At 42.8% G+C, this 23,751-nt stretch overlaps 2 protein-coding genes across 7 annotated transcripts in view; both read left to right on the top strand.

Annotated features, from left to right (window-relative positions):
• ap1b1 (adaptor related protein complex 1 subunit beta 1) overlaps window positions 1–1,638 on the top strand; it is a 21,251-nt gene extending 19,613 nt beyond the window's left edge. For all 4 annotated transcript variants that reach the window (XM_019860964.1, XM_019860972.1, XM_019860992.1 and 1 more), the window contains one exon: window positions 584–1,638. In XM_019860964.1, coding sequence (XP_019716523.1) covers window positions 584–658 — 75 coding nt within the window. In that variant the 3' untranslated portion in view covers window positions 659–1,638. The remainder of the gene's footprint in view (window positions 1–583) is intronic.
• Window positions 1,639–4,948: 3,310 nt separating this feature from the next.
• rasl10a (RAS-like, family 10, member A) lies at window positions 4,949–23,272 on the top strand. 3 transcript variants are annotated; one of them, XM_019860305.1, is made up of 4 exons: window positions 4,949–5,668; window positions 6,074–6,419; window positions 19,175–19,299; window positions 22,229–23,272. In XM_019860305.1, the coding sequence occupies exons 2-4, from the start codon at window positions 6,204–6,206 to the stop codon at window positions 22,497–22,499; spliced, it is 612 nt and encodes a 203-aa protein (XP_019715864.1). In that variant the 5' UTR covers window positions 4,949–5,668; window positions 6,074–6,203; the 3' UTR covers window positions 22,500–23,272. The 3 variants fall into 3 exon arrangements, with proteins under 3 accessions (XP_019715864.1, XP_019715855.1, XP_019715845.1); XM_019860296.1 differs by having other exon boundaries at window positions 6,032–6,419; XM_019860286.1 differs by having other exon boundaries at window positions 4,949–5,716.
• The last annotated feature ends 479 nt before the right edge of the window (window positions 23,273–23,751 follow it).

Here is a 23,751-nt window from a genome sequence, read left to right as displayed (position 1 = left end):
GGGCGGGCGGGCGCGCGCGCGCGCACACACACACACACACCCACACACACTCAAATGTGTTCCCTTTAATTTGTACATTTTACAAGTAACAGCTGCTGGTAAATTAAATATCCGACTTAACAACTCTTCAAAATGGGGGAAAAGAAGGAAGAGCAAAGAACTGATTTGCGGTCAGTCAGAGGCACTTAAACTGGTGGAAGATGTGTGACTCCCATTTTACCTCGTTTGATTGTGGTTGGTTAATTCGGAACACAGCCGCATCCCCCAAGTATGCACACCTGTGCAACCTCCTTGACTCAGTTATTTTACCTCCCCTCTTGAATATATCTCAATGTTGCAGGTCATGTTAATGGTGAAATAACTTGAAATGATTTGTCTTGTTCTCAATATTTTATGTTTCAAAAGCCTATCATCCCAACTGGAGCATACACACTTTTTATTGTCTGCAAAAAATCCAACCAAATCCTCTATAAACAAGTGATGAACGAAATCAGCAACCTTCAAACATAAATGGACATCAACACTTGCTGTGAATTTTCAACCTGTTGCCGTGTGGTTAAAGCCTGCTTCTGATCTTTCTCAGGTCTCCCTGAGATGCAGAGCCCCCGAAGTTTCCCAGTGCGTGTTCCAGAGCTACGAAGCGGTCCTGAAGAACTGAGAGAAGGGGGGGAAACTAAAAAAAGAAATGGCGGGCCAGATGCTGGCCGTCTGCCTCTCCTCCTTGTGGACCACGTCACACTGATTTGCAGTGCTGGACACACTGGTTGCCGCATACTCTGTCTTTCTACCAGCTCCTTATTGGTTTTTCATCATTTATTGGCCCCATTTAGATTCAGTTTCAACCTAATGGAGTTTGTAAGTGTCATTATCTCCTTCTAAATGAAATTAAATAATCCAAATGTGCAGGTTGAGCTCTTGGTCCGACCTGAGCCAAATGTCATCGTCTTATTGTAGAGAATCAACAGAATGCCGCCTCGGCATTCACATCACAATATATTTATTTAGGGTGCTATGTGCTGAATTGCCCTCCTCCCAGACCAACCCCCAAGATGCTCAAAAGCTTCTTATGTACGTGTGAGCTTCAGGCAGATGGTCTTGGCTTCATTCGTATGTTTGTTCATGTTTTCTTTCCTTTTGACAGCCATATCTGGACTTTCTATAGACTGAAACAGCCCTCCGAGCTCTATTGTAGTCATTCCATTCTTTAATTTTCTGTTGGTAGATGTGTCTGTTTGCATCAGGGCAACACAATGTCAACTGAGATGAAGGCTAAGAAAGACTACTTGTAAATGATGAAGTGGCTGTTCTTAACACTAAAGTAATCAGTGTGTGTCTTGGTTGGCTCGGACAGCGCTCAGTTTCTCGCCCTTGTACTCTGAAGATGAATTGGATTTCTTTCTTTTTTTTTTTCTTTTCGGCCACTGCACTGATGGCCTTTTCATCAGCTCTCCGAGGTGAACGCATCTATCACCTTTTATATCGATTGATTCGCAGGTGGCTCTGTTAGCAGTGTTTGTGGAGTCATCTCATGTTAAAAACAAAACAACAAAAAAAACTAATGCCGAATCACTTTTTTGTGTTGTTTGTCCGTTGTGCGTACATCATCCAAAATAGAAATATTAAAAGTCTTGATCAATTCTGCTGTGCTACTTTTTCTTCCAGTTCGTTTTAGGCCAAAATTCATCCCACTGAAGTTATAGTTATAATTTCCCTACTAAAGCCGAACTAAATCTCCCAACTAAAGCCGAATGGAATTGACGAGGTCTTTCAAGTATTCTCCTGACCAACCCCCAATGTCCTGCGTCAAGGTCAGCAGTTGCTCACGCTCAGACTCTCTTTAGCCACCACCCAGCTGACACTGCAACCTTAGCCCCGCCCAATAGTGGTGACTGAAGGAAAGCGGGACCCACATTGTCTTTGGATTGTGCCCCGCCTGGCCAAATGGGAGTAGGCCTGTCTCCCAGGGGCTAAGCACTTTCAGGCCTGCCTCCAGTATGGGGGAGCCTTGGTGAGCTCTGTCTGGGCAATTTACTTTTGTCTTCATCGTGGGAGCAGTGCTTTGACACATCCCATACCCTGCACTTGTTTGCCTTGAGTGATCCTACCAGAGACACAAGTATAGCTTGGATCATTTGTAAACCCCTCTCCCATGATAAGGTGATGGCTGCCTTTTGTTTAACTAAAAAAACGGCATCAAACACGTATCTCACTGGACATTTGGATTATTCCCTGCGATTCCAGTACACAGTGTTTGAAAGTGCGGATCATGAGAATAAAATTGCAATTGCATTGTTGCAAGTTTGGTAAAGTCATCAACCCCTTTGACTAAAATACAGTCGTAGATCGCAATAGATCACTGTTGACCTTTTGCATCCAGACGTGGCAAGCGTCCTCCTCAGCTCTGCATACAAAGTCAGCCTCCTCTTTCTCGTTTTCAATTTCCACAAACGTCTCGAGCTTCATCCACTCCTGCTGAGTGCACCCTCACGTCAAAGCGGCTGCTCTGAGAGACCGTGTAGTGTCTGTGCCGTTTAAGCTTTGCGCTCCTTTTCAGGGAGCTCACCGCGGATTTCAGACCTGTCACTTCAAGGGGGACATGATGCGCCCCTGGGCAATCCAGATCACACGCTGATGTGCTGACTTCTTTGTCCCTCCGATCACTATTGCGACTTTTGTCTCTGCTCTGCAGACGATCAATAAGATTGATCAGGTTTTGTAAATGCCTGTCCACGCAGGGCGTCGCTGAATTGGACACAGACTCCTGCAGTGCAGTGATTGACTTTGCACTCACAAATGCAGTGATGGATCAAGTATTTATGGGGTCCTGAAGATCATTTGACCATGACATCACATCTGCTTGACTTCCGGTACAATGGTGAAATTTCCACTGGATTGTATTTTGATGTTTGTATCACATATTTTATTTATTATTTAATATGTGCAAAGTGGTCTCAGGGCCCCAAGCAGCCACTTGGTTCTCTTATCTGGCGAGCCGCCTCTCTTTATGGAATATTTTCTCAAAGATGTCCGAATTCATCACTTACACATTCTCAGTCAGTCTACCACCTCCCTTCACTATCAATAACACACAGCCACGCGGCTGTGTTCGCTCACTTATCGATTGGTTTACTCTCTCCCCAATGATTCAGTGAGTAATATTAGAGATCATTATAGCGATAACCCAATGGCAATCTCAAACATGCTGAGTATGATCTATCTCTCTCTTTTTTTGGGGGGGTTAATTTCATCAGCGGCTCATTGCTGTGCACTGTGCTAATGAAGCGCTTTTTTTTATCTATGTCTCACAGGCACTTTTCGACCTGGCTGCTTCTGTTAATGAATGACCAACATTGAGCATGCTCGCCACTGTCTCAGCCTACGCCAAACCTGTCCCAATTTTCTTCTATAGCTAATGTTTTATGAGGAGCGAAGCAGAAAAAGGGCTAACTGCCTCACGCTATTAAACACACTGGACTCAAGATACACCAGCTAAATCTAATGAGATCCAATCGTTAAGAGCTGTAGGAAGTGTAGGCTTGTCAATAATAATGTATTCTGCTGGACATCTTATGGATTGTCTCGTTACCTGCAGAAATCCAAAGTAGAGGAGGCAAAACATGTTTACACTGCACAGGAAGGCCTACGCTGAGATTCGAGCCGATGTCCTCTCGACTGTGAAGCAGACGTGCTCAACACGAGATGTCCCTGCTCATAATCTTAGTAATAATTAATGAGAATAATGAATACAAAGGAAGAATAAAATGTACTGTAGTTCAAAATAATTTTGCACTCCCATTCTGCTTTCAAGACAAAATAAAAGGCTCCAAATATAGATATGAGTTCCCACTTATTAATGGTCCTGCTCCATTCACTGATATTAATTTAACACTATGATATTTTTCTTCTTGTGACTGTAGTTTGTACTGGTTAAGAACTGCACTGTCTCTCACTCAATGTGATGCAGTGCAGTTCTAAACTGATATAAACACAAATATTAACCAAAATAATGAACATATTCTTGAATAAATGCCAATCCGTATTGTCTTTGTAATACAATTAACCTATGTATACACCAGTTGCTATACATACAACAGTATCATTGTTAAACGGGCACAGCATTCACACTGTATATTTGTGAGTAAATTGAAATGAAAAATAAAGGGAACACTGAAACAATGCAACGTAACTCCAAGTGTTCCCTTTATTTTTTGGGGGGGAGCAATTCATATTTCTCTGCTAAATCCCTCTTCCTGCCACATCCCATAATGTTGCATGATAGGTTCATCGGAGTCTCTAAATCGTCCATCGGTGTGAATGGTTGTTTGTCTCTATGTATAGTGAACCATGAACACTGCACACCTGTGACCTCAATAATATCCAAAATATTGTGCTGATCACCTTTATATTTTCACAGATTGGATGAACATGAGTAGAGCCGAGCATATGAATGTGGGTAACTATTAATCCACATTTGCTGACAGTAGGTGACAACAGAACAAGACAAGCAAGGCAGTAAACAATATTGCAAGGCTTGTCATCTTCTTTCACAGACGTAATCATGCTGCTGTGAGGGGGGAAAAAAGCTGTGCCCGTCCATAAATAATGTGTGTCATTAAAATGTACTGAATGTAGTCATAAAAAACCGCATTAAATCATGATTGCGTTTTTCAGGGGGGTGAATTTCAGTGTTGACAGCGTTTTTACGTATACTGTACAGATCCATTACATAAGTGTCATTTTTTTTAGCCCAATCAGTGCTCTCTTTAATACCTTGGGCTGGCTCTGGAACAAGTCGAGGGATGGCGCTACGCCTGGGCTCGGGGGGTACGATAGCAACGCCAGATGTTAAGACCCTCAATCATTTCAGTTGAAATTCTAAGATATATTTATTGTTTTAAAAAGAAAAAAAAATCTCAGCCCCCCCTTATGTATCGGGCGTAAAAATATCCTGGAGCCGTGTGCCTAAACAAGTCGTATAGAAAATGGAAGGGGATACTGTACTTCACATTTTTGTTTGGTGTCCTGTAATCTTCTTCTCAGGTAAAATATACGTCTTGCCTCATATAAAGTTTGCGAAACACGACAGAAGTGACTATTGAGTATTCGTGAAAGCCACGTTTCGTTGTTATTTCAAATGAGTTCAGATTTTTACAAGCACTACGGGATACCTGCACTTAAAAGTCGTGTCACTTTTGAGTGGATCCGCGGCCATGGTGGGACTGTGATGGATTGGGCTCATCGTCTCTGTCGTGGCCGTGGAGCCGCTCTCTCCACGAACTAGTCGTGTCCCTCGGCGAGATGATGTGCACTCCCGCATCACCGTGACAGCTTCCACACCGAACCACGTGACAGAGAGAGAGAGGGAGAGAAAGAGAGCGAGAAGCTGGTGCCTTATCCGCAGACGCACGGTGCTCGTCCATGGGATGCCATAACAGAAAGCCCACGTCTGGCACTCCTTTGTGGATTACCTTTTCCATCTTAATATGACCCGGTGCTGATTGAACCCATCTATAGCGTTGATTTGAGGAAGTATAATATGTGGCGGTGGGTGTTTTTACCACACGTGGAGCGCGTCTGGGTGCCGTGTGATGGAGGTGCGTGGAAACGGTGTAGCGTGGGGATGAAGAAGCGATGAAGACACCGAGGGCTCCTGCTTGTCTCGGCCAAGGTCAGATTGGAGCCAGGCTGTGAATATGTCCATGTGGAGGGCACCAAGGTGGGCTCCCTTGCAGGGGGTCTCTTATGGACACCCTCCTCCAACACACACACACACAAACACTTTCCCCATTTTATCCCGTCTGGGGTTTTTATTTTCTTTTATTATTGTCATTTTTACCCATGTAACTTTCCCCCTTGATTTATTGTCATCCACCATCCTTTTTTAAATGCTTTTACTCATGTATTTATTGGTTTACAAGTCTTTCTATTGTTGACAAGCAAACCGCTATGTTTTTAAAAATGGCATGTCAAAAGAAAGTAAAACATTTGTTTGGCACGTGTTTATGAACAACAGTAACATTTTTTTCCTTAGGAGTAATTTTGTGACCCGACTGTCTTCCCTTCCACTCCACAGGATGCCATTACAGAGAACACAAGTCTGCTGGCTGCGTGGATTACTTGTTCGGCCCTCCAGCCTGGAACTGTAACTTGGCTAGCGAGAAATCCAGCTTGACATCCGGGTGTCCAAGGTGTTGACACCAGGAATGGTGGAGACGCTGAGTATCGCCGTCATCGGTGCTCCCGGAGTGGGCAAAACTTCAATCATTCGCCAGTTTATCTACAACGACTTCTCGGAGGTGTATACGCCGACCCGCTCCAGATATGTGTACCGACCCTCCGTCATTCTCAACGGGAGCATGTACGAACTGAAGGTCCTGGACGTCCCGCCGATCTCCTCTTTCCCGTCCAGCTCCAGTCAGGTAATGCCGCAGCACAGTGGAGCGAAGTGACCCAGTACAAATACTTCATTAGTGTGCCTCAGCAGATATTTCAGGAATCTGTACTCAAGTATGTGCTTTTTTGGTGTCTTTGTACTTTACGAAAACAGATACCTCTAAGTATTTTTCTACATTAGAGTGACCATATTCTGATTTCCCCCCCAAAAAAGGGCACTCGACCCGGCCTCCAGATACTGAAATGATACTCAAAGATCCCATACATTATAACTCTAATCATTTTAAAGTAAGATTGCATCATATTGGAAAATTATGCGGTATGGGTGTTGCATTTTGCAAAATTGATGATATTGCGATATTTAACATGAACCTAAAGAAATGTCATCTTTATCTAAGGAAGACATTTTTGTTTCATGCCGAAAAAAATCAATGTATTCTTGTCTACATCAGTTCTTTAGTGTTAGTAATGCCCCTAGACACGCTTCTTCTATTGGATAGCGATGCGCATTTAAGGTTGCATCTGATTGGTCGAAGTTAGATTAAAGCATGCAATTCCACATGCTTTTAGTGCGCATCTTTTGCATTCTGCACTGCAGGTGCCATGATTACAATGACAATTTTTTTTTCACCATGTTATGCCTTCTGTGTATGGGTAGAAAATAAAACATCCATCCATTATCCGAGCCGTTTAAATAATAAAACGGTAGTCTTACAATTTAACAAAGAAAAAAAAAAGCCCATCACTTCAGTCTTTAGTTTTCTTCCTCAGAATTGTTTTCTTCTCCATCCTGTGTTCTTGGATCTAACAATGAAGGAACTTAGTCAACTTTGCACTTTTTGAACTCTCTCTGAATACAGCTTTTTGGGTGTTTTTCTGTGTCGAGCTTTGAGTTCTACGACCAGCACCTTTATTATCCATTAAAACATTTTCCGGCGAGCTTTGCACACTACTACCTTGATCCTCAACTCCGAACCGTTAGTCGTGGGGAGTGACTGCAGTTGTATTTGGCTTTTTCTAACGGTAAATATAGCGCATCTCTCAGTCAAGTGACTTCAACCACAGTGGCTAAATGAACGGGATTTCATGCCATCCCATTTCAGCAGCAAACAGTTGGCATTCACACTTGTAACTGACCGCATCTGCTCCACACTCTTGCCCTGACTGCCGATGCTTGCCTTCTCTTTTGGGTCCTCCCTGCCCTGCCAGCGTCCACGTCACATACGGTGATGACGGCATACTCCGTCTCTCATGGGGAAAAAAAAAAAAAACATCAGTAAAATGAAACACATTCTAATTGGTCCCATGAGAACCAATTAAAGACATTTTCATAAATTATAAAACAGTCCCGGATGCTCGAACAGCGTTTAAAAAAAGTGGACATGTCTGGGCAAAAGACGACGTTTGGTCAGGGCCACCTCTTTCTTACTCTCTGGCCACCCTCCGCATCTCAGGAAAGTATTTTTTTTTCCCACATTGATGTGGTGTTCTTAGACTCCTTGATACTCTGCCACAAGTCATTTATGACTAACTGCGTATTTAAAAAAAAACCTTCAGTTGAGCTCTGGGTAAACTGTAAGAGAATCTGACTTCAGTAAAGAATCTTGAAATAAAATGCACACGCATGCCAATCTTGGCCAACGCATTCATAATACAAGCAGAAACAAACATAAGTAAAAAGTTTAAAAATCGTGAGCAATTAACAGACTTTGTTGTCGTTGTGCTTTTTAGATGTGATTTGAATGAATGAGCCATTGATCACAGTATGGAAAATGGCGTCGGCCATCGTTGTCGATTGATCAATGTGATTGGCTGTTAACAATAGCGAATGAGTGCATGAGATAGAAGTAGTAGAGTTGGACGCATCTGTAAATTTTGCCGGGCCCTCATTCGTCATTCGCAAGTGGCCGGGCCCCCTTTCCATCATCTAAATTTTTTTCAAGGTGAACGTAAACTGTGAGCGTGGGTCCATCAATCCGTAATGGTTTATTTTTATCCGTCATCACTGATTTACAGTTCTTCACCTTTATCATTAGTATGGTCAGATCTTTTTTTTTTTCTTCTTGGGCGACAGCCAGTTGGCGTCGAGAGCTTACTACTACGTCATACATAGGGGCAGCACAAGGCATACACACAGCCAAATATTTTTCTTTTTTCACTCATACTGTCTTTTTTATTTAATCTTTCTTTCATTTTATGTTTTTTTTTTAAACCCATTGTAACCTCCCTGGCGTGTTTTTTGAATTTGTTTCATTTGTACACCATTTCTGTCGGAATTTTCAAAATGTTCTATATTCTTTTTTTAAATAAATGTTATTGAAAGGGGGGAAAAAGACGCAGAGCCAAATATAGTAAAACACACACTGACTGCATTATAAACTGGTCGATGCTCACTGAACTGAGGGCTTGTGATGAATGCTAAAGTCTCACGCGACAGCTGTTTGGCCTCCACATTTGTGACATCTTTTTCCAGATAATATTGATCAGTTTCCAAATAGTTGGACATTTGTGTTGAATTGGCCTGTTTGGCAGCTCCCTTGAAAAAAAACGATCCTATGCATAGTGAGAGTATTTTCTTGTACACATCCTTCTTCAATTCTCCCCACAGTATTTCAGTTGGATGTCGGTCTTGGCTTAAAAAAGTTCCGAGCCAGGCCATTGCACAACATTGATTTTGTTCTGGTCCCTTCTTTAGGTGCTTTGACGATTTAACCTCACCAGTGGTGCTCTCCCGCTGAGGTGCACAATTGTTTTTGCACCAGAATTTTCATCCAAAGTCTTCAGGCCTGGTTACATTTTACCCCAAAATACAAAATCATTTAAATTGCATTTGTGAAAATCATTGTGGAAAATTGCATTGACTTCTGCTGTCTTGCCATTTCTCACAGGGAAGAATGACATTTTCCTTGTACGTAGATCAGTTGTGTTCACATTGTTAACCGTCGGAGACCACAACACTGATATTGTTTCTTTCGGCACACTCAGATGTCCCCCGTCTCGTTGCTATGGAGACACAACTGACTTAACACTTCACTTTGACGTTTTAAAGTGCCCCTAGTGAGGACAGTACGGTGTATTGTTATTTATTCACCACGGTGTGTCTTCCTCACTCTGATACAGCGTGACTTTGTTTGCTCGTAGCGAAAAGGCAGGATGATGCTGCATACGGAATACTGGCCCAGCACTTGCTTTTGTAATCCCACATTTAAAAATAGAACACCCTGTCCTTTGTCTCATGACCACAGGTCATATGGCACGTTTCATTATAGATGGAGGTGAGGAGGACAGGCCGATGGTTTTTGTTCCCTTATAACAATATGGCTTTCGACTGATGGAAAAAAAGCAAAAGTACAGCTGTTGCTATCAATATGAAGGTTGTATTATTGCTTTATCAGTTCTCTGTAGGTGTTTGTCTCGTGCAAGGAGTTGGCAGGTCAAAAGAATCCAGCATTGAATCGCAGCATGTGGAGTTGACATGTTCTCCCCCTGCTTGTGTGGGTTTTCTGCATCGATTGTGCATTCCCACCACATCGCCAAAAACATGCATACAGTATTAGATTCATTTAAACCCCTAAATCTCAGGTGTCAAACTCAAGGCCCGGGGAGCCAGATCCGGCCCGCCCGGTCATTTTATGTGGCCCGCGAAAGCAAATCATGTGTGCCAACTTGCTAAAATCTGTACCAAAATGTGAAATAGTCATGTGGAATAAATAACGTTCAGATTTTGCAATAGTTTTGTGACACAGTTTACACTCACTTGAACAATAATTGAAAAAACAGTTAGAATTGACTTGACTGATTTCAAAACTAGTAATCTATTAATTTGTTGTGTACAAGTAATCATTTTATCGTTTCACCGTCATAACGGCCCTCCGAGGGAAGACGTAACTTCAAATTGACCCGCGACTAAAATAAGTTTGACACCCCTGCCCTAAATTATCCATAGGTGTCAGTTGTGTGTGTGATTTGTTATTTGTCGATACAGTATGTGCACTGCCAAAATAATCGGTTCCAGATTGAAATTGTCTCCAGAATAAAAACCAAGAAAAAACAAGGTAAGAAACAAACAAACAAACCAAACAAACAAACGCTAAAAAACTGGAACACTCTCAACTGTCGTCTCTACGCATGTTCCATGTGTACACTATGTCTCCCATCCAAACTCAGCTGGAATAGACTCCAGTTTACTTGGCCACAACACTGAACTGGATGCGCACTGCACTGAGGAGGAAAAAAAAAATTAAATGAAGCAATGCATCACACCAAATATTTGAGCTTTGGCTCATGTAAATAAATAATTTAATAGAGACAGTGGGACGGTTAAAGACTGGTGAGTACATTTGCCTCACAGTTCAGTGATTGCAGGTTGAAATCCAAGCTCTCGGTATTTCAGTTTCCTCCTGCATTTTGAAAATGTGTTCGGTTCATTGAAAACTTTCAATTTTCCTTAGGTGTGACTGAAAGTGGAATGGTTGAAGACAGGCTGTAAAGGTGTAGGTGTTGGAGGAGGATCGATTGAATGGATGAAAAATCCATTCCAATGTCCGCACATCTTGGATGTTGAGGTTGATATAAAGTCTACCTAACTTTATGGAAAGTAATACAAAAATGCAGAACATTTGTTTGTTTATTTTGGAGTCAATCCTAAAATGCAGAAATTCCATATTATGTTATACTCTTGTCCCTCTCAAGTTGCTGAATAACCAAACTAGCCCCACCTCTTAGTATGCCGTAATGTAATTATAACAGTCATATTGTTCCACTGACAGTGTCAGTATAATTGAAAAAAAAAATAGCATTTGTTTAGGCTTTATTATTATTTTTTGTATAGCGCATGCATTGGACCTAAGTAGATGTACACCTGTACTGTTGAGTGCCTAAAAGGTCAAGCAAATTTGCATTATTAAGATCATAGCTTTTTCTCTGAGCAAGTTCATCTATGCATATCATGAACCCGAGATTTTCCTGGCCAAAAGGTGCAAAAACATCTCGAGGTTATTTGTGTCTGATTGCAGGACGTGCACTCCAAACCATCTCAGTTGATGGTGTGACTCATGTCCTCGAGAGGACTGTTTTCGAGTGCCAAATCTCCAAGGTCGCCACATTTAGTTGCTTCACAACACCAGATGAAGGCGCGGCTCATTTCTTTTGTTGCTTTGACGTCACAAATAAGAGCAGATGTGGCTGTCCACACCGTGGAGGTGACACGTAGAACGCAAAATGAGGCTGAGAAGCAGACAAGAAGGACCTTGAACAGGCTCAGAGGAGTCCAGTGCAATGAAACATTTTGCTCACTTGATCACTTTTCTTGCATTTCTTTACATTTAAAGTGAGAGTCCTCTGTCTTTATTTCCCTCACATTCTCATCTCGAGACAACCCAAACTTACTAAAATATATCATGCATTACCGGAATATCTTTGATTCCGACTCCAGCCTCCCTGTGTGGAGTTTGCATGTTCTCCCCGGGCCTGCGTGGGTTTTCTCCGGGTACTCCGGTTTCCTCCCACATTTCAAAAACATGCATGGCAGGATGATTGACCACTCTAAATTGTCCCTAGGTGTGATTGTGAGCGCGGATGGTTATTCGTCTCTGTGTGCCCTGCGATTGGCTGGCAACCGGTTCAGGGTGTCCCCCGCTTACTGCCCGCTGGCGGCTGGGATAGGCTCCAGCACCCCCCGCGACCCTTGTGAGGATAAGGCGGATCGGGAAATGGATGGAAGGACACTGGAAAATCAACAATGCATATAGACAGTCAGAATTCCACCTAAATTTGAAAGAAAAATCGTATCCAAAACTTGCCCTTGAGTCCTGAATCCACCAAAAATATGGCAAGATGAGGCAAGGTCTGGCAACACGACTCCTTTCCCCTCTGGCTTTCTGCTACATATTTGAAAGGCTTGTTTTTCGTACTTTCATGACACTTTTTTTAAAATTCTCATATCCTGTCGATATCGGCAAAAGAGCAAATGGTACTGAGAGCGCTCGTAGACCACACAATATATCCTACTGCCCACTTGTTAGTGATACAGTATGCTGTCTGTATCTTAATAGCTGCAAGACAACACAAAATGTCGAAATTTCTTTCCCTGCAGCAACAGTTACAGCTCATAAGTCCTGGTGCAATATTACGTCTCGCAGTTAGAACAAAGCATAAGTCAACATAAACGAAAAGCCTCACTTAATAACACTAATGTGGTACATGAAGGATAAAGTAAGATGATGGGAGCATACCATTTTTGGATTCTGAGCCGGGCGGAACATATCCATGAGTCATACGGCAAATCATCACGTTTATATGGATTTGATAAAATTTGAATCGGTCATTGCTTTTGTGCAACCCCTACACGTCGCTTCTGGGAAATCACTTTGTTTTGTATTTTTTGCACGAGTAAGAAAAGTGGATCGTCTGGATTTCCAGCATTTTACCGTGATAGTCTGCGACCCAGTAAAAATGGAGCCCCCGTCATTTTGAGAAAAACTGATCTCAATGATGCTTAAACTCCCTTTGAGGAGATGTAAGGAGGGTTTGGAATGAGATGTGATGAGTGTTCCGTGTGTCTGCCGGAGTGCGGGCCACGCTTTGAGTCACACGAAGAGGCTTTTAAGCACACAGATGTGTTGAATCATATCGAAGCGGCATTTCATCCCATGGTGAGGGGGTGTGCGCTCTGTTGTCCGTCGCAGCCTTGGGAAGGTACCCGCACACAGAGAAAACCATTAGCTGAGTGCTACCACACCATTTCTATAAGCAAGATTTATGGGTGCCCCTTGCTCAGCAACTCACCTGCCAGGACTCCGGCCCCCTTTTTTTGTTCCCCCTTTAATTTTGTTCTTTTGTCTATTCTAGTCATGTCCGGCTTGTACTAAAGGCGTCACGCTTTGTGTGTTCACATTCTCTGTTCATAATGAGCACGCTGATGAGACACGGCGTATTTTAGAATCAATGCCCTGCTCGGTTTGGAGCACTTCAGGCGGGGAAATGTAACTCTGGTGACACCAACTGAAATGGATATGGAGTTGAGTCCAGATTTTTTTTGTTTCATACCCTGGCCGCATTTTGACTTGAAGTAAATTTGCATTTTGTGGATGGGCATCCTTTATCTGGAAAAGACCCAAGAAAGACCTCGTGCTAATTCCATTTGTTTATTACATTTTGACGTAAAGCTGCGAGCCCCAAATTATTCATAGCCTTTCTCATTTTATAAACGTCTTGTGTTTTAAATGTGTAGCTCGGCAGAATGCTCTTGATTTTCTGATTCTGATTCTGATTGATCTGGGCTGTTCAGTTCAAAGTTAGAAATGTCTGTAGTTCAAGAAAATACCTTCAAGCTGAGTTCTGGAACATCTTAGCGTATAGCATGCACTCTCTCTCTCTCTCTCTCTCCTCTCTCTCGATGGTATCATGGTATATTTTCCTGATTTGCATGCAGGCAGCATGAGTTCCCTTCCCATTACCTGACAGCGTGAATGGTTGTCTTCCTCAATATGTGCCCTGCGTCTGACTGGTGACCAGTCTAAGGTTTAGTCTACCCTTTACCCAAAGTCAGCTGGGATAAGCTCCAGCTCACCCTTGACACTGAACAAGACAAGAAGGGGATAGAAAATGGATGGATGCATGTCAATCTGTATATTCCAGTTATATTTATTGTCAAAGTGAAATAGAAGGACCGATTGAAATGTTTACTTTCCAGTGCCCGTCAACGGAAACATAAAAAATGTATGATTGGCATTCTTTTGACTTGCTGCGCTATTTCTATTTTTCTCAAGGGGGACTAAACCTCCCCATTTTTAAAGCAAAACTACACTGTGTGAGCTGCGTTTGCACCCGTCAAAACACGGTAGTCTGATTTAGATTTAGATTAAGAATGAAACAGACTTGTTCATCTACATAAGGGGGGGCGATCATGTTGAGCAAGGGTGTGCCCAGTGATTTGCTGGAGACGAGTCCAGGACGCACTTTGACTCTGGCCCAAAGTTAGCTGGGATAGGCCGCAGTTACCCACGAGAACAAGTGGTGTTGAAAATCGATGGGCTTCTTATTATAACTTACTGCCTTTTAGCTTAAGGATACCCATTCATCAAATACAAATTCAGTTTTGTCACAGTATCAATTATTCTGGCCTTGACTTGAATGTACCAACACAGATGGTTCGGGGACGGAAAAGTTCTTGGCCTCAATAGTGGCAGGAATAAAAGAGCAACTGAGGACACAGGAGGAATTCAGTGCAGTCGCTGAGAAAGGTTGCCGAGAGTTTAATGGACACTGGTGAAGGACAGCTGACCAAATAGTCCTCTAATTTGTCATGAATAAACTGCAGGGTGGGGTGAGTCAGCGCGCCTCCGTGCTTCAGAGCAATATCTCATCACGTCATGCTCTTGGAAAAAAAAAATGAACATTTTATGATGATTATTTCAACCCGGTCTAATATTGGAAACAAGCAAGATGTCTACCTTTCTACTTGAATGGTCGTGTGGTACGCCTGTCTGCTGCTGATAATATTGAGCGTTTGCCACAGTACGTCAGTGAGATGCGATAACAGCCTCGCTGTTGGCTCATTAACTCAGTTTTATTTTGGACACGAGCGTCTGGACATTTGTCTTAGTTTTCTCTGTTCATGCTGTCAGCTTGGAATTGCATAATGTTACACGTTATGTAACTTTGAGCCTTCCAAATATGAGGCGCTCATCCCTGAAGGTTGTGTGCGTGTGTGCGTGTGTGCGTGTGTGCGTGTGTGCGTGTGTGCGTGTGTGTGTGTGTGTGTGTGTGTGTGTGTGTGTGTGTGTGTGTGTGCGCGTGCGTGCGCGCGCATGCATTTGTGTGAGTACAAATAGTGTTTGGGGAGCTTTAAAGACGCCACTAGGCCACTTTAGTCACAGGTGTCAAGATTAGTGTGGTTAAGTGAGGTGGCGGCACCCAACTGCAGCAAAAGCTAACGCGAAGCTTTTTTTTTTTTTTTTTTTTTTAAAGAAGAAAAAGTCCAAAAGATGAGTGGCGGGGATTACATGCACATCAGCACCAGCAAGGATTTAACAGAAACCACGAGGATATTGTGGATTAAATATTTGGAAATACAGTACAGTACTTCCATCCATCAGCCACTCAACTGATATGTATGTGTGAGAGAAAGAGAAAGTGTTGTCCAAGTGGATTTGAACTATTCAGTGAAGCTATCTTTATTCACTAATTTGACAGTGGTCATACCGTTTTGTCATTCTTCACATATTTTTGTCATTCTGTGCACGAGTGCAAATTATGAGCAATGGGCCATACTGTCTCTATGTTATGTAAAATGCTGTGAATTTCGAAAAAGACTTCAGTCGGACAGATTGAAATGTTCTTGGGAAGGTCATCGTTGAGAGGAGGAAGATTTTTACCCACAGGGGACCCAATAGACTTTAATTGCAGACGACCTATGGTTGACGCTGATTACCCGACACGTCTCCCCCACCACAGTTTACTGTACATGAGTATGGATCGATCAAAATGATTCATGGTGGCTCCTTAAATTCGAAGACTTGGACAGCTTTGTCTTTTGTCATTTGCCGGCAGTTGTCAGGGAAACGTGTTGTGTTTTGGCTCTTGAGGAGACAAGGAGGAGATGCTCTATTTCCTCCCTGAAGACTGTCTCCAAACAGTATCACCACACATAACAGCCGTGCTCCCACAAGCACACTGTGGCACGAATAAACATGCCCACACATGCATTTTTAAAAATCCACTTGACTTCATTAGCACCATGATCCCGCCTATCGTTTCTTACCTTTTGTGTCTTGTTCGGCTGTCGAGACATTTTCTTGCTGCCCGCCTGCCCCTCCTCATCCTTCCCATCCTCCTCCTCCTTGTCCTCCACATTTAAAAACAGAACTGGGACCACAAGGAACATATGAGATGAGAATAAACGATGCTATTTTTAGCTCAGCTGCAACTTCCTTCACTGTGCACCTGACGATTGTCAGATGAGGCTAAGCTGTGTTGATGTGCTGTTATTAAATCACTATACATAGATCGATTGATAGATTCTCTCTCTCTCTCTCTCTCTCTTTTTATATATATATATATATATATATATATATATATATATATATATATACTGTATATACGTGCACACACACTTTTTCCCCCTGCCATTGTAAAATGAACATTTCCAGAAAATGGTCAGACTTCCATACAGTGATCCTTCGTCTTTCACCTTTGATGTCAGAGATGTCAGCGATGCATGTTTGCCTCCACGTTCGAGCAGCCTCATTACCCGTGCAGATGTGTGCGACGCCTCACACTCACTCTGCCAGCCACCCTCACTCCTCTGTGTTTGCATTTCCATCTTTGCAAGTTACACCAAGCCTCGCCCTCGCTCCCCTCTGCCATGTTCATAAATGATGATTTTATTTGTTTTTGTGCAGCGTGAAGCCTCATTTCCGACATTACAAGGAGATTCCCCACATTCAAATTTTGTGTTACACGGGGCGGTAGGATGGAGTGCTACAATTTAAATACCACAGGGGAGAACAGTGTGGCTAATTAGAACAATCATTGCTTGAAAAGGAGGGGTCAAAAGCTAATCTGAAGCAAGAAATGGAAATATGGATTTATTTGATATGTGCTTTGGCTTACTGGCACATCAGAAACAACAACAAAACCGTCCTAAATCATGGACAGCACAAAAATACTACGTTCATGGACCTTCACAAAAACCTCCCACACAAACGAAAACCCCAGGGCAGAATACTGTCATTTTGTGTTCCAGCAAAATTGCTAAAATATGATTTGGTCGGTGGACCCTGGAAGGCGCTGTTTGTAGAAGACGGCACACAAGCTGTACAACGACAGAGTTAGTAATTGCGCTCACCAAAATAGTTTCATAATCCTCATGAAATATGATGGCCCTCTGCTGAGCAGCATGGCAGCAGGCGGCAAAGATGAGGCAAAATCCTTTTCGCAATTACATCTTTAATTGAAATAGGTCCTGGCACGTTTCATATTTCACATTTTGTTCTCTGCCAACGAGTGTTAAAATTTCAGATAAAACGTGGCAGCCCGAGTTCATCATGGTTGCCAGCTCTAAAAAAAAAACCCTCGATCTAGTTCACGAGGTTATCTCGCCCCCCCCCCCCATCTTCTAAAACGTTATCTCAAGGCTGAGTTTCTTTTCTCATTTCCCCTTCGAAAGCAAGCCTTGACATCACAGCCCTCTCTTTCCATCTCCATCATCCAGCAGGAGTAATATACAGTAATTCATTGGGCGCTGTTGTGGAGGCTAACTATGTTACTCATTGTATCATTTTCATATACAGTAATTCATATGATGAATAACAATAAAGACACTTTTTGTTCATATTCCTGTAATGATATGAGCAAGCCGTATTTGCTTGTTCCACTACCGATGCCTGCCCACGGCGCACAGAGCATACACTGAGCATGCGCAGTCGTACGGCAGTCCACGAGTTGTACACATGGTGTTGTTGCATTTCCTCTCCGACCACGACGGCAGTCCAAATAACGAACCTCTACCCGTTCCAGAAGTTGTATAATTGAACGAAGCCGCTCGCACAAAGCGACACAATTGCATCTTTGGTTTTACATGGTTGAATGTCTCCCATGCTGAACAGCCATGCTTGAAACTTTTGTAAATTTCCCCAGTGTGGGACAAATAAAGGATATCTTAATGAAACAATGACTTTTTGAATAACAACTGCCAATAATTCAAATACTCTACTCATGTCAGTCAAATTAATTTAAATTAAATTACTGGTAAATTCGGAATGGAATGTCTTTATAACGTGATTGACCCAATGACATGAAAATCATTGAATCTACCAAAAAAAAAAATTGTTTTCATTCATCAATTCTGCGTTGCCACAGTTTTTCCTCATTTGAGGCTACGGGAAGCAGTACTTAACGGCATACACTCACCATGTTTTATGACTTTGTCGTGGGTCGTCCACCTCTCAGAACCGACTCTGACTCTCCAACGACCCTGAGCCAAAGTGATTTGGAATAATTAAGAAGCACATGCTGTTCAACCTCTCTCTTTATTGCTTTTTATTCCAGCCATCCGTCCATTTTTTTTTTTTATATACCGCTTATTCTCACGAGGCTCACGGGTATGCTGGAGCCTATCCCAGATGAATTTGGGCCTGAGGCGGGGCACGCCTCGAACTGGTCTCCAGGCAATCGCAGACAGTGTATTCTATTGTATGCTATTGTAGTTAGCTGCTGTATGTGCCATATGTGTCGCACACATACAGTATGAGCCACACCAAAACAACTATAAGCTCGTTGCATAATTAAACGGCACGACACATTCTCATGAGAATTTTCAGGGATATACCATACCGATACAACAAAAGCAACATGGAGAAACTGTGTTGGGTATTTTTCCAGCCAAATGAACGCCGCTGTGGCTGTGCAACATTGCACCCGATACATACAATGGTGGGTCCTGCATAAACAAACAAACAAAAAAAACACACACAAACGAGGCTGATGTACAACAAAGAAAATGATTTTCTTTGACACAAATATGGTTTCAAGATGATGATGGCCATTGCCAATGAGTAAAATATTTACGGCACGATAAATGGAGGTAATAAACATCAGCCTAGTGAACTGTACCAGTCTTGCATCATCAGTTTGAACTGCATTCAAGGGAAATTAGTTTTAATGACCCGTTGTACACTGTCGAATCTCAAATCGCTGTACATTGTTTTGTTTTTTTTTTGTTTTTTTAATTTGGTCTCTCTTTAAATAATTAAGCATTATTTGTGTATGTGTCCTCCAGGAGTGGCTGGATTTGCGTTGCAGAGGCGTTCGCAACGCCAACGCCTACATCCTGGTGTACGACATCTGCTGCGTGGAGAGTTTTGAATACGTGAAGATGATCAGGCAGCAGATAGTAGAACACAGGTATGGTCGGCGCCGCACTTGCTCTGGCAAGCAGCTTGTTAACTATCACACTAGTTTGGTGGCGATGACAACACAGTATCTTGAAGACAGCGTACAATTTCACAGTCGAGACTATAAAGTGTACAATTAACAGCTTCGTGACAGGGTGACAGTGATAGATAAGCCGCAGCGGTAACATATCTTTTAATTCCCCCCCAGCATCCTGACAGTGCAGTAATGACATTTGATTCGTATTGTTGACACACGAGAAGCCTCAAATGTGACTGGAGATTGATTCAAAGATGACTTTTTAAGCATATTTCTGCTGGTAATGGGCAGCAGATGTGATAAAAGGATGCGGTGAAATGGAGATAATACTTTTTGAAAGGTATAATGACTGACTTCATTTGTTTTGTATGGAGCTTCAGGACAGGACTGGCCCCATACAGCCAATATACCCACTTTTGAGTTTTGCATTAGTGTGAAGGGTTATTGTGCGTATCGTAGTAGGTCTATAAACCAAAGCTGAGAAAAAAACAAAAAACTATGCATGAAGATTGGATGCAGGGGAAAAGTGTAATCATACATTGCATTAACATCTGAAGCCTGACTGGTGTGGGACTCGTTCTTTTGATTGAAAATAATTCTGCTTATTTGGACAAAATGCACATTCTCCTGGCATCAATTAAAAAATTAAAATTGTTTTTTTTAACATTTGCGTTTCTTTAGCCCACTGGCATGAAGCCATATTGTCATACTCTTGACATGTCTTGTTAATATTGCAGATATTGGTATCCAGCCTGTGAAAAGTAGACAAGTGGTGTGATTACTGCAATGTGTTTTTCAAGACTTTTGTAATTTCACCTCAGGGATGTAAAATAATTCTGTTCAAGTCTCTTTGTGCGTATTCCGGTGTGTGGAGCTATCGGGCCATCTGTCCTGTTAGATGTGCTAATATGTCGGTCTTTGTCATCAATGAGGCAGACCGTATTAAGCGTTAAGAGGGGAACAGATAAGTTGTTTGAACGGCAGCTGCCACTGGACCTTCATGCATTGTAATGTAAGTCATAGAATATTAGACCATTTGTCCTGTACATAAACTTATTTGACACTTTTTCATAAAATAAATATCAGGTCTGCCTGCCATACTAATAATGCCTACCAAAAAACGGACAATGAAAATTAGCAATGTGAATACTGAGAGTTCCTATGCGCTAGGAAGATGTTATAGTGGTGCCTTTGAAATGTGATTATAATTCCATGATTATGCCCTTAACACAAAACATCTTATCTGAAATCATCTTTCCCCATTGAAATGAATAGGGATGCCAAGAATCTGTTCCTCTGTTGGGTTTTTAAATAAGGAAAATAGCAATCAATATTCTGTACATTACTTAAGCATGACAATGCATGAATTAAACTGTTTGTGCATCATGATGAATTAATTGTGGCTTCTTCTGTTGTGTGTGACTTGGCCACTAGGGGGTAGTATAATACTGTTTCGCAGACAGAAACAAAGAAGAGTTGCACGACTGCTGTCAGTGTCCACAGCTGTGAGCCGCTTGATGGAGGCATGGTTAAAATTCTGTTGGCGGTGCGAGTTGAAACTCCTTCTGACAAGCGATTATGCCAGAAGTTCCTAGCAGACCCTCACAATAAGTATCATACGGCCGCAAGTCCGATGACAACAACAAAGTTGATTATCGAACTGTGGCCAAGGGTGTCCTGGTGCCAGGTGCATGTCTGGGCACCCTTATGTTTGAACATTGTGTTACTTATAGACAATCAGTAACAAGCACAGCGCTCCAATAACAAAGCACCACTCAAGAATGGATCAGTGGGGCTGTTTCTCCCGATCAAGGTCTCACTGTCATTGCCCACATCAGCACTGAAGTTTCGCAGCAGAACTAGAGACAGCGCACTTCAGTAGCTACACCTCCAGGCCTGACTATAGAGAAGGACACTTGTGACCCATTTCCTGGTGAAAGAAAAAATTCCCCAATTATGTTGTATTATGTAGTTCTTCATAGGGAGTTCTTAGTCTGGTCCCTCACCTAGAACTTGGGTAACACAGAGCCCCTGAAAGCTTAGCTCCTCGGGTCCTCCATCATGATAAGGTGACGACCAAGAATGGGCCTATAAAAAATGGAATATGATAATCACTTGCCAGCCCGAATGCCTTACACACAGGCATTGTTCTAACTACGTGTGAAAGACTGAATATTTTACATGCACAATGACTTTGTCCACCCAGTCCAGGCAGCTGACAATGTCATTGTGTTCACTGCGCCTAATTGCAATACTGTACCTATTTGTATTATTCTGCTGTCTTTTACTACTCCAGAGCAGAATGTTTCTGACACAGTAACATTCAGGCTAAAATAGACTATAGACTATATGCATACATCATTTCCGCATTTGGGCTATGGAGGCGTGCTCACCTCCGGTCGCTTGCCTAACACAAAATGATTGTATTGAATTCTTTAAAATATGCTCACAATCTGCTAAAATGACTTCACGTTACCATCAATAACAGTTATCCAAGTGTTGGCAAAGCAATCAAAGCATCATATCTCATTTAATGAGCCATTTGCTGTATCACAGTACATTCGGGTCCATGTGAATGTAGACTTGCCCGGCTTATTTTAACATGCTCAACCCAACTTTATTTAGAACGCACAAATAAATAAATAAATAAAAGACCCCCCCCCCACGCACACACACACAAATTTATGCTTACCACTCACTTGCTATTTCTTTTCACACTCCATATTGCTTGCAAGCAGTGCTGCACAGTGTGGTGTGAGCCCACCCTGCCCACCCAGAGCCCATGAGCTCTAATCCTCCAATCCGCCCCCTCACATCTCAGAAGAAAGGCAGGCAAAAGCTGCAAATAGCTCAGCTTGCACACACCAAGCACCCACATGCTAACACATGTCAACCTTTGCAGGGAAGGCAGCAGCAGCGAAGTGCCCATTCTGGTGGTGGGCAATAAAAGAGACCTCCAGCGGCAGCGCTTCATGCCTCGCAGGGCGGTGTCGGTTCTGGTCAAGAAGACGTGGAAGTGCGGCTACGTGGAATGCTCAGCCAAGTTCAACTGGCACGTCGTGCTGCTCTTCAAGGAGCTGCTGGGCATCGCCGTGGCGCGGGGCCTGCGCCAGAATCACACCTCCATCCGCCTGCAAGGGGCACTGCAGAGGAACCGCTGCACCATCATGTGACCCTCTCACCTCAGCAGGGGAGCAAAGGACTTCTTGATCTTAATGGCTGGAAACTCAATACCCTGTGGCCTCCTGCTTTACTGAGCTGATTTTACATAATGAGCATTATTGAGAAGCTGCGCTTGCACGATTCCGTTCATGGGTCGCATCCAACCGCTTCCGAGTCTCATTCTGCTGTTCACTTTTCTGGCATAGAAGTAAAGAGGAGTCAACATATGACACAACAGGCCTTGCATTGCATAGACACTCAGGTGTCTGATTCATTACTTCTCTTAGTGAGGGTAGCCTAATTGGAAGGAAGCTGCTTTCGTGAGACTCAAAGGGCGAGAGGCAGCAATATTGGTTGAGTCTTCCTTGTGAATGTGAACTATTCAGTGAGGTAGACGAGGTGACAACTGAAAAAAAAAAGATATTTGGGGAGATCCTCTCAAGAGATGGATTAGTATGTTTCTAGATTCAGTAAGGTAGCATACATTATCTCGATTCAATGACACTTTTTCTTACCTGCCCATACTGCAGCTACGATGATGTTTATTTAGACTAAAGGTGTTGCATAGTTGTCATGCAGCGGAAAATGCTGCAGTCCCTTATCGTGATGTACTGTAGGACCCCCACACCCACCCCACCTCTTTTTCATCAACCACCCCACTTCCCATCCCACCCCTCTCACTCAGTGGCTGGTGAATACATTAACGCAAGGGAATTATGGACCTGCAGGAGGCTGCGGAGCCTGAAAAAAGGCACTGCATGCCGGTTTGATTGCGTGTGTGTGTGTGTGGCATTTCTTTGCTGGCCCTCGACTCACATTTTAGTGCGCGTGTGTATGAGAAGTGGCATGCTTGATCGCTGACATTCTAGCAAGCAAAGGGACGGAACAAGCAAATGAGAAACGGACCCTGAAAGCTTTGTCTTAGAAAGGAGCAATAAAATTCCACCTGACTGACAGAGCCATTGTATTGTGTTTAAGATCAATCGATTAAACCCATCCACACTTAAAAAAAAAAGAAATGCTGCAGCAGTGCTCCAAGACGCCAACCAAACACCACACAAGTGTGTCCCAGACAGAGACAACTCAAATAAAGGTTTCCTACCTGGCTCTTAAAAAGTGTATGGCAATTATGTGAGACTTACAGTTTGTAAACATGACTGCACTGAACATTAGAAGACTTGTTGTACCTAAGAGGGATTTCTTGACTAATTGACTTGCATGCTATTGTTGGCACTCGATCCAACAGGTCAGGTTTTAATTGCA

The sequence above is a fragment of the Hippocampus comes genome, unplaced genomic scaffold, assembly GCF_001891065.2.
Source record: "Hippocampus comes isolate QL1 unplaced genomic scaffold, H_comes_QL1_v1.1 scaffold147, whole genome shotgun sequence".
NCBI classification, from domain to species: Eukaryota; Metazoa; Chordata; class Actinopteri; order Syngnathiformes; family Syngnathidae; genus Hippocampus; species Hippocampus comes.
The sequence above is the reverse complement of the archived record's forward strand: the minus strand, read 5'-3'. Positions and strand labels throughout refer to the sequence as shown.